Source organism: Hypanus sabinus, chromosome 3, assembly GCF_030144855.1.
Source record: "Hypanus sabinus isolate sHypSab1 chromosome 3, sHypSab1.hap1, whole genome shotgun sequence".
Taxonomy (NCBI): Eukaryota; Metazoa; Chordata; class Chondrichthyes; order Myliobatiformes; family Dasyatidae; genus Hypanus; species Hypanus sabinus.
In genome coordinates this window covers 35,751,017-35,767,431 of record NC_082708.1, presented here as the reverse complement: position 1 = coordinate 35,767,431, position 16,415 = coordinate 35,751,017, and the positions used below count along the sequence as shown (strand labels likewise).

The 16,415-nt window shown below is 40.2% G+C and overlaps 1 protein-coding gene across 2 annotated transcripts in view; it reads left to right on the top strand.

Moving 5' to 3' along the window:
- The window catches only part of nbeaa (neurobeachin a), a 790,167-nt gene that overhangs the window by 191,776 nt on the left and 581,976 nt on the right, over nucleotides 1–16,415 (top strand). For both annotated transcript variants that reach the window (XM_059964072.1, XM_059964073.1), the window contains exons 12-13: nucleotides 6,955–7,107; nucleotides 13,648–13,816. In XM_059964072.1, coding sequence (XP_059820055.1) covers nucleotides 6,955–7,107; nucleotides 13,648–13,816 — 322 coding nt within the window. The remainder of the gene's footprint in view (nucleotides 1–6,954; nucleotides 7,108–13,647; nucleotides 13,817–16,415) is intronic.

Below are 16,415 nucleotides of genomic sequence, written 5' to 3'. Positions count from 1 at the left end.
CAGATCACTAGATGAATGTCTTAACTACTTGGCCATGTGCCAACACAAGTTTATAGGGTGGTAAAGAGTGCATAATCAGTGCCTATAAAAAGTATTCACCCCCCCCCCCCCCCCCGCTGGAAGTTTTCAAGTTTTATTGTTTTACAACATGGAATTGCACTGGATTTGTTATGGCTTTTTTGACACTGATCAACAGAATAAGACGCTTCTGTGTCAAAGTGAAAACAGATCTCTACAAAATGATCTAAATTACAAATGTAAATCACAAAATAATTGATTGCATAAGTATTCACCCCTTTCAATATGACACACCATTGGTGAAGCCAATTTGGTCTTGGAAGTCACATACTTACTTAAATGAATTGAGTCGAGTTGACTTTATTTCTTAGATGCTTCACATACATGAGGAGTGAAAATTTTTACATTACATCTCCGTCTGAATGTGCAATATGTGAGCTATAGTACTTTGTAATAGTTAGTATGTACAGTAACATATACAACAGAACAGTCAATATAGCCTAGAAATGCATTGTATCAACGTGAATTAATCAGTCTGATGGCCTCGTGGAAGAAGCTGTCCCGGAGCCTGTTGGTCCTGGCCTTTATGCTGCGATACCATTTCCCGGTTGGTAGCAACTGGAACATTTGTGGCTGGGTTGACTCGGGTCCCCAATGATTGTTGAAGCCCTTTTTATGCACCTGTTGATCTAAATGTCCTGTATAGTGGGAAGTTCACATCTACAGATGCGCTGGGCTGTCCGCACCACTCTATGCAGAGTCCTGCAATTGAGAGAAGTACAGTTTCCGTACCAGGCAGTGATGCAGCCAGTCAGGATGCTCTCAATTGTGGTAAAGCCTGCAGTGTGACCTGAAGGATGTTTATAATATATTTTGATGTTTAGATAGAGAACACAACCAGTTTCTTTCTTTCCCAGGGTCAAAACGTCTAATACTACAGGGCATAAATTTAACATAACAGGTGGTAAGTTCAAAGGAGAGGTGTGAGCAAATTTTTTACACAGAGTGGTGGATGCCTGGAATGTGGTGGTGAAGACAAATACAGAAGAGGCATTTAAAAAACTCTGCTCACATGAATTTTGCAGAGGATGAAGGAATATGAGCATCTTATATGCAGAGGGATTTGTTTAGTTTGGCACAACATCATTTTGAATCGGGAGCAAGTTACAGCTTGTAATTCAGCTGGGAGCTCAGAGAATTCGACCGTGTAGGTAGGATTTAAGCCTACCTGGTCAATACCTGTGGAGGAGGGGGAACTGCGCAGGCACGAGTGACGTCAGCGTCGAGCGCGCACTTTAAAAGGCAGGACTTCTTTTCAGAGCGGGCAGCGTCGAGCGGGCAGCGGAGTCTGTGGAAGCAGAGTCCTGGGCTTTGGCTAAGTGGGCTTCGGCGTAAGGGGACTTCGGTAAGCTTGTGTGATTGCTCGCTGAGGGGAAGAAGGTAAGGTCGCTAGGTGCTTTTTAGACTTATTCTATTAATCCAGTTCAGGTATGGGGGAGACAGTCAGAGCAGTGGTGTGCTCCGTATGCAGGATGTGGGAGGTCAGGGTCAACACAGTTGTCCCTGATGACCACACCTGCAAAAGGTGCGTCCAGCTGCAGCTCCTATCAGACCGAGTTAGGGAGTTGGAGCAGGAGCTGGATGAACTACAGATCATTCGGGAGATGGAGGCAGAGATAGATAGGAGTTATCAGGAGGTAGTCACACCAAAAAACCAAGAAGTAGGCAGATGGGTGACGGTCCAGAGAGGCAGGGGGAGCAGGCAGAGAGAGCAGAGCACCCCTGCGGCCATTCCCATTAACAATAAGTATACCGTACTGGATACTGTTGATGGGGATGACCTACCAGGAATGAGTTGTAGTGGTCCTGCCTCTGGCACAGAGGTTGAACCCTCAACTAGAAAGGGGAGGAGGGAAGAGAACAGAGTGATAGTTTTAGGGGACTCTATAGTTAGGGGGGCAGATAGGAGATTTTGTGGAGCAGATCGGGAGTCTCGAATGGTATGTTGCCTCCCTGGTGCCAGGGTCCGGGACATCTCAGATCGGGTGCAGGCTATTCTTGAGAGTGAGGGCATGAACCCAGATGTAGTGGTCCATGTAGGGACCAATGATGTAGGTAAGGTGAGTGAGGGGGTCCTGCTTAGAGAGTTCAGGGAGTTAGAAGTGAAGCTGAAAGGCAGGACCTCCAGGGTGACAATCTCGGGATTGCTACCTGTGCCACGTGCGAGTGAGGCGAAGAATAGAATGATTATGCACATTAATACGAGGCTGAGAGCATGGTGCAGGAAGGAAGGGTTCAGGTTTTTGGATAATTGGTCTTTGTTCCAGGGACATTGGGATCTGTTTCGAAGGGATGGTCTACATCTGAACCGGAGGGGTACTAACATTCTTGCAGGAGTATTTGCCAGTGCTGCTCGGGGGGGGGTTTAAACTAGATGTGCAGGGGGCAGGGATCCAGATCCAGAGGGTTGGTCAGAAGGTGCATGGGGTTAAATGTGTACAAGGTTTGGGTGATCTTGAGAAGGTCATCAAAATTCAGGGTGCAATTTGCCCGATGGAAGTTCAAGGAGCTGGGTTAGGTACAGTAGACAGTGTTTTAAGCGAAGAGAGGAGGAATGGGCTAAGAATTCTATACTTGAATGCGCGTAGTGTCAGAAATAAGACAGATGAGCTTGAAGCTCAGATGAAAATGGGGAACTACGATATTGTTGGGATAACGGAGACATGGCTGCAAGGGGATCAGGCCTGGGAATTGAGTGTACCAGGGTATACGTGCTATCGTAGAGACAGAAATATGGGAAGAGGGGGTGGGGTGGCCCTGTTGGTGAGGAATGAGATTCAGTCCTTAGCAAGAGGTGACTTGGGAACAGGGGATGTAGAGTCTGTGTTGATTGAGCTGAGGAACAGTAAGGGTAAAAAGACCCTAATGGGTGTTGTGTACAGGCCCCCAAACAGTAGCGTGGATATTGGGTACAAGTTGATTAGGGAGTTAACATTGGCATGTGCTAAAGGTAATGCAGTCGTTATGGGAGATTTCAACATGCAGGTGGACTGGGAGAATCAGGTAGGTGCTGGACCCCAGGATAGGGAGTTTGTGGAGTGTCTAAGGGATGTATTTTTGGAACAGCTTGTGCTTGAGCCAACCAGGAACGAGGCTATTTTGGACTTGGTGATGTGTAATGAACAGGAATTGATAAGTGATCTTGAAGTAAAGGAGCCATTAGGAAGTAGTGATCATAACATGATAAGTTTTTATCTACAATTTGAGAGGGATAGGGGCAGATCAGAGGTGTCAGTGTTGCAATTAAATAGAGACTACGGAGCCATGAGGGATGAGCTGGCCAAAGTTAAATGGGCGGATGCCCTGGCAGGAAAGACTGGATCAGCAGTGGCAGATATTCTTGGGCATAATACAAAAGATGCAAATGCAGTTCATTCCAATGAGAAGGAAGGATTCAAAGAGGGGGAAGGGGCCACAGTGGTTGACAAAGGAAGTCAGAGATTGTATAGCATTAAAGAAAAAGAAGTATGACAGGGCTAAGATGAGTGGGAATACAGATGATTGGGAAAGTTTTAAGGAACAGCAGATCTTAACTAAAAAAGCAATACGGAGAGAAAAAATCAGGTATGAGCTCAGTCTAGCCAGGAATATAAAAGGGGACAGCAAAAGCTTTTTTAGCTATGTGAAGAGAAAGAAGATTAAGAACAATGTTGGCCCCTTGAAGAATGAATTGGGAGAAATTGTTATGGGAAACAGGGAAATGGCAACAGAATTTAATGCATACTTTAGATCTGTCTTCACCAGGGAGGACACAAGCAATCTCCCAGATGTATGGATGGGCCAGGGTCATAAGATATCAGAGGAATTGAGACAGATTCACATTAGGAAAGAAACTGTGATGAGTAGACTGGTAGGACTGAAGGCTAATAAATCCCCGGGTCCAGATGGTCTGCATCTGAGGGTTCTAAAAGAGGTGGCTCAGGAAATTGCGGATGCATTGGTAATCATTTTCCAATGTTCCTTAGATTCAGGATCAGTTCCTGAAGATTGGAGAGTGGCTAATGTTGTCCCACTTTTCAAGAAGGGAGGGAAGGAGAAAACGGAGAACTATCGCCCTGTTAGCCTAACGTCAGTCGTGGGGAAGATGCTTGAGTCCATTATTAAGGACGAAATAGTGGCACATCTAGATGGCAGAAATAGGATTAGGCCAAGCCAGCATGGATTTACCAAGGGCAAATCATGCTTGACTAATCTGTTGGAGTTTTTTGAGGGTGTAACAAGGATGTTAGACGAGGTTAAGCCAGTAGATGTTGTGTACCTAGATTTTCAGAAGGCATTCGATAAGGTGCCATATAGGAGATTGGTGAGTAAAATCAGAGCTCATGGCATTGGGGGCAGGGTTTCAACATGGATAGAAAACTGGTTGGCAGATAGAAAGCAAAGGGTAGCAGTGAATGGGTGTTTCTCAGACTGGCTGGAGGTGACTAGTGGGGTACCACAGGGCTCTGTATTGGGACCACAGCTCTTTACGATTTATGTCAATGATTTAGATGAGGGCATTGAAAACTATATCAGCAAGTTTGCTGACGATACTAAACTGGGTGGCAGTGTGACATGCGAAGAGGACGTTAGGAGAATACAGGGAGACTTGGATAGGCTGAGTGAGTGGGCAGATACTTGGCAAATGTCATTCAATGTGAATAAATGTGAAGTTATCCACTTTGGAAGCTGGAACAAGAGGGCAGAGTATTGTCTGAACAGTGTCGCGTTAGGTAAGGGAGAAATGCAAAGAGACCTAGGAGTCCTAGTTCACCAGTCAATGAAGGTGAATGAGCAAGTGCAACAGGCAGTGAAGAGGGCAAATGGAATGTTGGCCTTTGTTACAAGGGGAATTGAATACAAGAGCAAGGATGTTCTTTTGCATTTGTACAGGGCCCTGGTGAGACCACACCTGGAATATTGTGTACAGTTTTGGTCTCCAGGTTTAAGGAAGGACATTCTGGCAATTGAGGAAGTGCAGCGTAGATTCACTAGGTTGATTCCTGGGATGGCAGGGCTGTCTTACGCAGAGAGATTGGAGAGATTGGGCTTGTACACGCTGGAATTGAGGAGATTGAGAGGGGATCTGATTGAAACATTTAAGATAATTAAAGGATTTGATAGGATTGAGGCAGGAAATATGTTCCAGATGTTGGGAGAGTCCAGCACCAGAGGGCATGGATTGAGAATAAGAGGTCAGTTATTTAAAACAGAGTTGAGGAAGAGCTTCTTCTCCCAGAGAGTTGTGGAGGTGTGGAATGCACTGCCTCGGAAGATGCTTTCAAGAAGGAGCTGGATAGATATCTGATGGATAGGGGAATCAAGGGATATGGGGACAAGGCAGGGACTGGGTATTGATAGTGAATGATCAGCCATGATCTCAGAATGGCGGTGCAGACTCGAGGGGCCGAATGGTCTACTTCTGCACCTATTGTCTATTATCATGGACCAAAGGAACTGTTCCAATGTTGTCTTGTATATGTTCTATGTTCTATGCTTTGGGCATGCTGACACATGCCCAAAGAAAGAACATTTGTTGTTAGTCCATATTAGTTTTAGCAAAGTGTTGAACAATGAGCAGCATGGCAGATTCTTGAGGCAAGTAAAAGAGAGAAGACTAAAATACAAAAAAAGGATAGGCTTGATTAAAAAAAAATAGCTGGGTGCATTTAAATGAAGAGTAATTGGGATTTCGGTGACATAAGGGTCCTTGCAATGGAGTTCCAAACACTTCAACATTAGTCCCCTTGTTTTATAAATTAAGAAATTTATTAAGGAATTAAGGAATTTATAAATTAAGAAATTTGTTGATCATATCAACATTGACAGTGAGGGAAAAGTTTCTATGTTACTGGAAGATATTTAAGAAAATAGTTATGCGCAGCAGAAATGTGACAAATGATTTCATTCAGGTGAGGTATAAGATAATGTATTTGGTTGAGGGTTGGTGAGGGTGGGAACAAAGTAAGGGAATATATGATAAATGGTAGAATACTAAAGAACGTAGCTCTGCTCTGATCACTGAAAGTTATAAAACAGGTGATGAAATGATATGTAGAGTATGTGAGGTGGCTCATTAAACAAATTGTTCTGTGTTGTCCACACTCTGTTGCACATGGTTTCTTTGGCAGTGCAATGAATACTGGCTTTAAAAGATTTTCTGGTACTTTGCCACTGTTGTATATTCTATTCAATAAGATTACTAATTTCTTCTAGTGCTTCATACAGTTCAACTGGAATGTTATCTGGTCCTGATGACTTCCCCTTTTGCATTTACTTCATAGCATGTTGCTCTTCTTCTTTCAGTATTGCTGGGCCCTCGTTGTTGCCAATATAAATGTTGTCCTTTTGGTCTTTGTGGTTGTAATAGGTCGTTGATGTATTCGGACCATCTCTGCATTATTTTTCCTTTTTCCATAATTGTAGATCCGTCTTTTGCTTTTATACATCCTGTTGTTGCCCCGCTTTTCTTCTGATTTGTGACGTCTTTGATCTCGTCGTGCATACGTTTGTTGTTGTTGGTCTTCTGCAATTGTTCTATTAACTCACATTTGTCCTTAAGCCACTTTTCTTTTGCTTCCTTGCACTTGGTGGTTATCTGTGCATGCAAGGATATGTAGGCATCTATGGTGTGAAGAGAATTGTTGGTATTTCAGGACAAAGGCCTGCTTCAGAATGGATAATGTAGGCAGGAACCTGGTTTACACATAAAAGATAATTAACCTGATACTTTTCACAATCTCTTAAACTAAGTGTCAGTAGTTTGAAATTCCCAGTTTACCCAGAATTAATTTGGATTACATTTTAAAAAATACGATTATGTAGAGTACACATTTGTAACATCATCGTTTAAAGAAGCTTAAGTAATTTTACGTTCTCATTTTTTTTCTCTGATAGTCATCCAGAGTCCACATAACACGTGCTGTTCTTGAACAATTTTTATCCTTTGCTAAATATCTGGATGGTTTGACTCATGGAGCACCCTTATTAAAGCAGTTGTGTGATCATATTCTGTTTAATCCTGCTATCTGGATTCATACTCCTGCAAAGGTATGATTTTAGTACATTTGGGAAAAAATATATATTGTGTGAAATGCTTCCTTCAGTCTTTATTTCACAGCTCTTCTGCACAATATCCATGTGCTGGCCCTACTTTCAACTCTTTTGCAAGATAAGAGATTTAAACTCATTTTTATTTGTGGGTGATGAAAGGCTGTTTAATTGCATTATTGAAAAATGAACATTATCTCCAGGATTTAGTGGGGATCATTCAGGGGCAGAAGTTCAACCTGGAGCCACAAACACAGTACTGGGGGAATTCAGCGGGCTGAGAAGTATCTGCAGAATGAAAGGAATTATGCATAAGAGATAGGAGCAGGAGTAGGCCAATCGGCCCCTCAAGCCTCCTCCGCCATTTAACAAGATCATGGCTGATCCAATCTTAACTCTAGTTTTCACCGAATCCCACAAGGCAACAGTGCCAACCAACAGGGCACCATGCTGCCCATTTTATTTTATTATTCATCCCGCCCAAACCCATGTGATCACCCAGGGGAAAAAAAAACGATTTGCCAATTGAGGAGAAAAAATCTGGAAAATTCCTCTCCGACCCATCCAGGCTATCGAAAACTGGTCCAGGAAATCACATGGCTGATCTAAACCTAGCCTCATGTCCACTTACCTGCTCGCTCACCGTATCCCCTAATGCCATTTTTATCCAGGAAAATGTCTATCTCCGTTTTGAGTTTATTGAGTGTAGTAGCTTCCACAGCTCTCTGGGGCAGTAAATTCCACAGCCCCACTACCCTCTGAGTGAAGAAATGTCTCCTCATCTCAATCTGGAACGGAATCCCCTTATTTTAAGATTATGCCCCCTAGTCCTAGTTTCACCCATCATTGGGAACATTCTCCCTGCATCCACCCGATCAAGCTCCTTCACAATCTTATATGTTTCAATAAGATCGCCTCTCATTCTTCGGAACTCCAATGAGTAGAGTCCCAATCTACTCAACCTCTCATCGTACATCAACCCACCCATCCCCGGAATTAACCCAGTGAACCTTCTCTGCACTGCCTCGAGAGCCAGTATGTCCTTTCTTAAATATTGACACCAGAACTGCATGCAGTACTCCAGGTGTGGTCTCACCAATACCCGGTACAACTGCAGTAAGACCTCCCTGTTCTCATACTCCATCCCCCTAGCAATAAAAGCCAGCATTCCATTGGCCTTCTTGACCACCTGCTGTACTTGCATACTAACTTTTTGTGTTTCCTGCACCAAGACCCCCAGATCCCTTTGCACAGAAGCACTTTCCAGTTTCTCTCCATTTAAATAATAACTTGCTCTATTATTTTTCCTGCCAAAGTGTAAGACTTCACACTTGTCATTATTATATTTCATCTGCCAAATGTCTGCCCAGTCTCTCAGTCTATCTATGCCCCCCTGCAGGGTTTCTATGTCCTCCGCACTCATTACACACCCTCCCATCTTTGTGTCATCAGCAAACTTCGATACGTTGCACTTAGTCCCTTTATCCAAATCATTAATATAGATTGTAAAGAGTTGGGGTCCCAACACCGACCCCTGCGGAACACCACTAGTCACCAACTGCCAGTCTGAGAATAAACCATTTATCCCAACTCTCTGTTTTCTGTTAGAAAGCCAATCCTCCACCCATGCCAGAATATTATCCCCAATCCCATGATTTTTTACTTTTAAGTAATAATCTTTGGTGTGGCACCTTGTCAAATGCCTTTTGGAAGTCCAAATGCACCACATCCACTGGTTCCCCTTTATCTACCCTATATGTTATGTCCTCAAAGAACGCCAACAAATTTGTCAAACATGACTTCCCTTTTGTAAAGCCATGCTGACTTTGTCCTATTAAGCTAGGTTTATCCAAATGCCCTGTTACTGTTTCCTTAATTATCGATTCCAACATTTTGCCAACCACAGATGTTAGGCTAACTGGCCTATAATTCCCAGCCTTCTGTCTATTGCCCTTTTTAAATAAAGGAGTTACATTAGCATTTTTCCAATCTGCCGGGACCATTGCCATTTGTCATTGTTTCAGGTCAAAATCTTCCAACATCAAACTTGTTTGACCTGTTCATTTTCTCCAGAGGATTGTTAACAATTTAACCTGTTTTTCTTTGTCTCTAAGTATGAATATGGGCTTAATATAAGCCATCACCAAAATTAAACCTTTGCAATGGTGTTCCGATGATCAACCAGTCATAAAATATTACTGCAGTGCTTCTTCAGTGACCTTTCTTTCATTATATGGTCAAATGTGGGGATGCTCAGTGATGATTGTATAATAAGTTCTATTCAAAACCTGTCAGGAAACTTAAGTATCTCACTTGCAGAAACAAAACATAAGCAACTTTCAGGTATGGCCTGATAAGTAGCAAATAACATTTGTGCCATAAAATCCCCAGGCCATGACTATTTCCAGCAAGAAAAAAAGTCTTAACTAGAAAAACTTATGATTGAATGGAGTTATCATCACCACTTTCCTCACTATTACTGCAGAACGTCCTTGAAACTGCAGAAACTCAATTGGGCTAGCTACCTCCTTGCTAAAGTGACAAGTACTAGTCAGAGACTGGGTATCTTTGAGTGACTCAACTCCTGACATTCCAAGGACTTTCAACCACTGTAGTGGGAAGTATAATAACATATGCTTAATCTGTCTGATGAGTGCAACTCCAGCAGCTTCCAAGAAGCTTAATATTATCCTGGACAAAGCAGTCTGCATGATTTGTACAATCTTTGACTCAAACATCCATTATCAGCATCACTAAAACACAGTTACAGCAACATGAACAATCTACAGAATGTTCAGCAGTTACTTGCCCGGGATAAACTCATAGTGTTTCCAAACTCTACAACCACAGTCAACAAAAACTTGAGAGTAGGAATATGAGAAAATCATTACCTGCACATTTCCCTTTGAGACATACTTTATTCTATATTAGAAATGTATTGCAAGGCCATCATTTACAGGGATGATGCCTGAAACAACTTTTTCAACAGCACTGTGAGAATATCCTTACTAGTGGGATGGCAGTAGTGCCAGAAGCTGACTTAACATTACTTTCTTAAAGGTAATTTAGAATTAGTAATAAATTCTGCCTTCCCAGCACAGGCAAGCTACCAAAAATGCATGGGAAAAAAGGTATGTTATTTGAGATTCTGGACTAATTTAGGTGTGTTGTAATTAATTTTTCAAATTAATTAAAGAAAAGAAAATTAACATGTGAAGATTTCTTTTTCCACAATATTGCCTTAGTTCCACCCTCAGCACATCTTCTGCTTAAATACTTGATTCTGTCTTTTTAGATGAGCTAGTTGAAAAGCAATGGGAAACTTTCAAGAAGGAGTTTGAGGGATTCACTGAAATATATTCCCATAGAGAAGAGTGAGATTGATCCCAGAGTGCTGTTAACATTGCAGCATTGCTTTGACAAGCAAGGAACTCATAAAACAAGTATTGGCAGGTCAAGTAATTTTCAATGGAGGTATTATTGGAATCAGTTATGAAGGATTTGTAAACTCTTATGCAGGAAATGTAGATTAATTTGTGACTGTTGAAATGGTGTTGTTGAAGGATAGTGAAGACTGAGTAACTTGATCAAACTTTCTCAGGAGGTAACAAGCAGACCAAACAAGGGCAGTACATTTGAAAGATTTATTGTAGATTTTAGCAAAGTTTTTGACAAAACCCCACATGACATGCTGGTTAGGAAAGTAGCCACCTACTGGATCCAAAGGTGAGTGACATAATTGAACTAAAATTTGTTTGGTTGCCAGAAACAAAGCATAATGATTTGTGACTGGATGAGAGTTACAAGTGGCATTCCACAGTGCTCAGTACTTCGTTCATTGCTTGTCTTAATATATATTAATGTTTTAGGCTTATATGTACATCCAAAATAAAGAACTTTACAAATGATATTCAAGTATTGGCCTGTAGTTTATAGTGAGGAGCATAACTTTTGTCTGTATGACTATAGAGCTAGTTTTGTTATTTGAGCAGAAAAATAATGGACTTTGATCTAGAGAAAGATGAAGTACTACAATTTGGATGGCACAGGAAAGCAAGAGAATGCATAGTAAATAGAATGGTATTACGCAGTGTGGAGGAATGAAAGGATCCTGAATTTCACATTCATAGATCCTTCATGTTAGTAGGACAGGTTAGTGAGTGGTAAAGGAAGTCAAAATAATTTTACTATCAAAGTCTGTATATGTCACCATATACTACTATGAAATTAATTTTCTTGGAGCCATTTACAAGAAAATCAAGAAATACAATTGAATTTATGTAAAAATGTACATAAAGTCTGACAAGCCAATGTGCAAAGACAAATTGTGCAAATAAAAAATAAATAATCCTGAGAACATGAGTTGAAAGTGAGTCTAGAAGTTATGGAATCAGTTCCGATTTGAAATGAGTGAAGTTATCCACATTGGTTCTGGAGCCTGATGATTTTAGGGTAATAACTGTCCCTGAGCTAGGTGGTATGGGACCTAAGCCTCCTGTACCTTCTACTCAATTCAGGATTCAAATTTTTCAGGTGTACTTTGAAACATACAGTGAAATGTGTCATTCCTGTCAACAACCAAGACAATTAAGGGTATGCTGAGGCAGCACGCAAGTGTTGTCATACATTCTGGCACCAACATATCATACTCACAAAGTTTTGCAGAACGGCACAGAATATAACAACAGCATCAAAACAATAGCAAAGTAAGCCCCAATTCTCCCTCTCACCAATGCACATACGTAGCTGTTTGACTCAGGACAGGCCTTCTATCTCCAGCAGACTCTGACTTGGCTGACAGGCAATACAGCTTTGACCTTCCCAGAGGACTCAGAGGTTCGCAGACTTGGCTTCTGCTGATGTGCCTCGACTTCCTAACTTATGATTCAGCCCTCATGCCTCAGTCCTTGGCATTGAACCCAGGACACGCTGATCGCCAAAAGCTGTGGACTTGTGGATGGTTGTGGTCTGGCCTGGATGGTGGGCATCCTTGATAATGGACATTGCTTTCATGTGGCAACGCTCCATGTAAATGTACTCAGTGGTAGGGAGAGCTTTGCCTGTGCTTTCCTTTATTACCCACAGCACAGAACATTAGCACAAAGATGTTTAAATAGAATTGTAGTGATGGTTTGAATACAGTTTAATTACAGCTATCACTGCACTGAAGAGGGTCTAGAGAAGAATTGCAAGATTGGCAGGACTGAAAAATTTTACATGAGAGTAGAGTGGAGAAGTTTATTGGAACTAAGAAAGCTGAGTTTAATTAATGTGTACAAAGCTAATAAATAAATGCTAATAAATAGAAGCAATTGAAATGATATTAAATAAGAAAATAAAACATCTTGCATCTTTCATCCTCAGCTCTATGTTGGGATTTCCTATTCAAATCAGTGATGAATAGTTTGCCACTGAAGGATTTATGTCCAAAACATTTTTGTTTGATTTTATTTGCTTCACTGCTGACAGATCTAAAAATTTTTTACTATTTCTGTTCTTATGTAAGTTTCAATGTTCTTTTTCTTTTTATCTGTCTATCTTGAAACTATTTTTGAACGTTTCAAATATTACATGTTCAGACATTCTATCTCAATAATGTACCATTGTATTTATAGGATAGCATTAATTAAAAGCACTGGACAATAATGATTCTGCTTCCTGAGTACTTTAGGCTGCTGAGTGTAAAAATTGCTATGAAGTTTCTCTGTCATACCCCATTTTTTTGATATCACTTATAGTTGTTATTTCAATTCCTAAATCATCAGAATAACTGACACCAGGATTAAGGAAGGCATTTTTTTTTGTCTACAAATCAAACAGGTCATCAATGGCAGGCAATTCAAAGAACTTATAGTGGGACCAGAGAAAATTGCATGGAGGGCATTCAAGGATGTTTTTGAAAAATTTCTTAGTAGCTACAGAGCACCAAACTATGTGCATCTGGTTGAAAACATGCTTCAACCATACAAAACCATAAAGTGCAACATGTCACTAAAGCATCTTCTTCCCTGCAAATCTTGCTGCTGTCAGTAACGAGCACAGTGAAAGGTTTCACCAGGACGCTGCATCATGGAGAAATGGTATCAGGGCAACTGGAATCTATCAGTGGCATTCAAGTGAGAAGCCTCAGACATTGAGTACAAATGAAAATCATCAACAAAACATTTTTAGCTCAGTTAAATTAAGTGTCAGCACTGTTGTGCAATAAACACATATTCAGTAAAAGCTAATTTCTTGTTTCTCCAAATTCCTATGTGATACAAGTAGTCTGAAATTATATTTCTGTTCAGCTTCAAGCAGTCTATCATAAACAACAAAAATCTGAGAATGAAACACTTTTGAAAAATTTTGTTATCCAGTGTATTTAATTTTACCCAACCAAAAAAATTAAATGACCTATAATTGCAGTTGCATCATTCTCATTGACGATAAAATTTGTTAGTATTACAGCATTCATGAGTTAATGTAGTAGATAAATAAGTGTTCATTGCATGTTTTTTAACAGATTGAGCAATTGATACTTTTACATTTACCTTGCAGGTACAGCTTTCACTATATACTTATTTGTCTGCTGAATTCATTGGTACGGCTACTATCTACAGTACTATCCGTAGAGTAGGCACTGTACTGCAGCTAATGCATACTCTCAAATATTACTACTGGGTAATTAATCCATCTGATTGCAGTGGTATATCTTCCAAAGGCCAAGGTAAGAAATATATCAATCTTCTTTATAAAGGTTATGGTTAACAGACAAGTTTTGCTTTACTTTTCGTACTTTAATGTTGGCAGTTTGAGGCATTTGAGTTTGCTCAATGTCACTTTAATTGCTTCAGCAATTGTTTTAACTGGTATTCTAGCAAATTATATTCAAAGATCTGGTTGACACATGATACATTCCTCAAAACGTGTTAATATGGGGGCTTAATTTGCTACTGTGATACTCTGAAATATGGATAAATAAGCCAGGAATCAACTCTGTTCCCCTCGCTCCGTTTCACAATTAGAGATGAGAAGGGGATTCCAGGTATCCTTACCAGCTGGAAAGTTATTTACATAGATCATAAGAATCACAATGTTGTGCTGAACTAAGGTATATAAAATACAGTAGAAATGCCAACTATGGCTTATTTCCTATTATTTCCGTAATTGTAGATTATTTTGTTAATTGAAACTTCATTCATGCTTTGGTCACCTCCTAGCCTTGGTGATTTGAGTGCTCTTTTGGTCATTTTCCCTCTTTGCAACTTCTAAAACTCTATTACTTTATCCCAGTGTAATTCATTCCACACCTTGCCCTTTGACCTGTATGGGATGTCTTCCTGACAGCACCTCAGTTCTAACTTCTGTTTTGAATATCATACCATCTCTGTAACATCCTCCAATCCTCCAAAGTATGTATTTCTTCAACTGTGGCTTCCGAAGTGTCTTCCATTTTAATCATTCCATTGTTGACGATCATAGCTTCAACTGCCATGGCCCAATTTCTGGTTTTTAAACATCCCCCTTTCTTTCTTCTAAGCTGATTCTTAAAAACTCTCTTTGAACTCTGTTGATCACCTGTTCTTGTATCTCCTTAGGCAGCTTGATGTCATGTGTTGTTCGTCTGTGTTCCTACAAAGCACCTTGAGAAGCTTGTTTATGTTAAATGCATCATACAAAATACAACTTGTTGTTCAGGAAGACAGATGAGAAAACTGAATGTGGTCAGATTTGAATAATGTGTCAATGGCTATCAGTTTCTATTTGGCTCTGCATAGGTGATTGTTGCAGCATTGATTTATTATCACTTGAAGTATTGATATTAGGTTAAATAAGTACAGTGAGAATGGTATTACTTGTAATAAAAAAGGAGCTTGGGAATTTATCTGGGCTGTTGAAGCCAAATTGGTAGTTTGATCCTTGAATTAACAAATTGTTTGACAACCTGGAGATGAATGAAGTTAGCTTTTGATAAGTGGTTTTAGGTAATGGTAGATTAGTTTTGAGTTGGCAACAGTATAATATGTGATGTGATCTTGAAAATATTTCTGGTCAAGTAGTTGAATTCTAGAAAGATTTCAAATATTATTATTAGTTATTTATTATTGGGGGAGTGTAAATGACACGATGGCGCAAACAGTTTATAAAGGATCAGGCCTAACTGATCGCTCTTCATTCTGTGTATTGTTGGAAGTTTTGAGTAGGCATTGAGATCAGAGAAGCAAGCTCATCTGAAGCTGGTGGAAACTTTATTGATATATGGAAGTGGAGGCGCAAAGATCCTGCATGTGATTTTCTGGTAGTTGGCATAAGAACATTAAATGTAAATTATGTTCAGGTAATTCATGTTTTTGGGATGAGAGGGCTGGCAGCATTTTATTTAAAGAGAAAAGAAATGCATTGTAAGTTATCTCTTGTTGAACATTCTGTATGAATTTAACTGTTTTTACCCATTGCTGAATTTCGAGCTGTATTTTTTTTTTCTGCTGATCATTTGGGTTCTTGAGAACCTTTGCGTAAATTCAACTATTTTCTTTGTTGCCCCCCGTACCTTAACTGAACCAATGGATTTGCTCCAAATAGAAATACTGCTTCTTTGAGATATCTGGGGATAAACTGTAGGACTTCAAGCATGTGAGGTAATATTTATATAACACTATACCCAGTTTCTAATATTTGTACAATACCACCTGGTATTATTATCTGATAGAGTCTGAAGATCTCAGTGGAGTTTAGAATAAAATTCCACCGAGGTAAGTGAAGACTAAAGTAAATTGGCACTGCTTTTCCTAACTGTTTCCATGAAGCTCTGACTGTGCTATGTCCATAGGATATTTGATTAGTGGTTGGCTGTTGTTACTTGATGAAAGTGTCATCCCTAAACATTGAGCTCCCTTCTCCTCAATTTACACCTGCCGCAACCCACTGTGTTGCTGCATTTTAATATGTTGATGCTTTTACTGTGACAACTGTCATGGTGGGTTTTTTTGTGCATTTTTATTTCCCTCTTATTGTAACATTCCCTTTTAAAATTGGTGACATACCATTTTTTTCACTCTGTAGTGCAATGTTTGAACTAACCTGTCCTGTTAATGAGAACCATTATTTGAATAAACTTTCCCAAGAATACTCCTGCAGGCTATACTTTTTGTTCTGGTAAGCTTAGAAGCATTTCTTAACTATTTAGATCTGAATACACTTCTCAACAATATTCACGCAGGCCATCCTTTTTGTTCTGGCAGGCTCTGGGATGGCATGGTAGTGTAGTGGCTAGCACAATGCTTTACAGTATCAACGATTTGGGTTCAATTCCTGCTGCTGCCTGT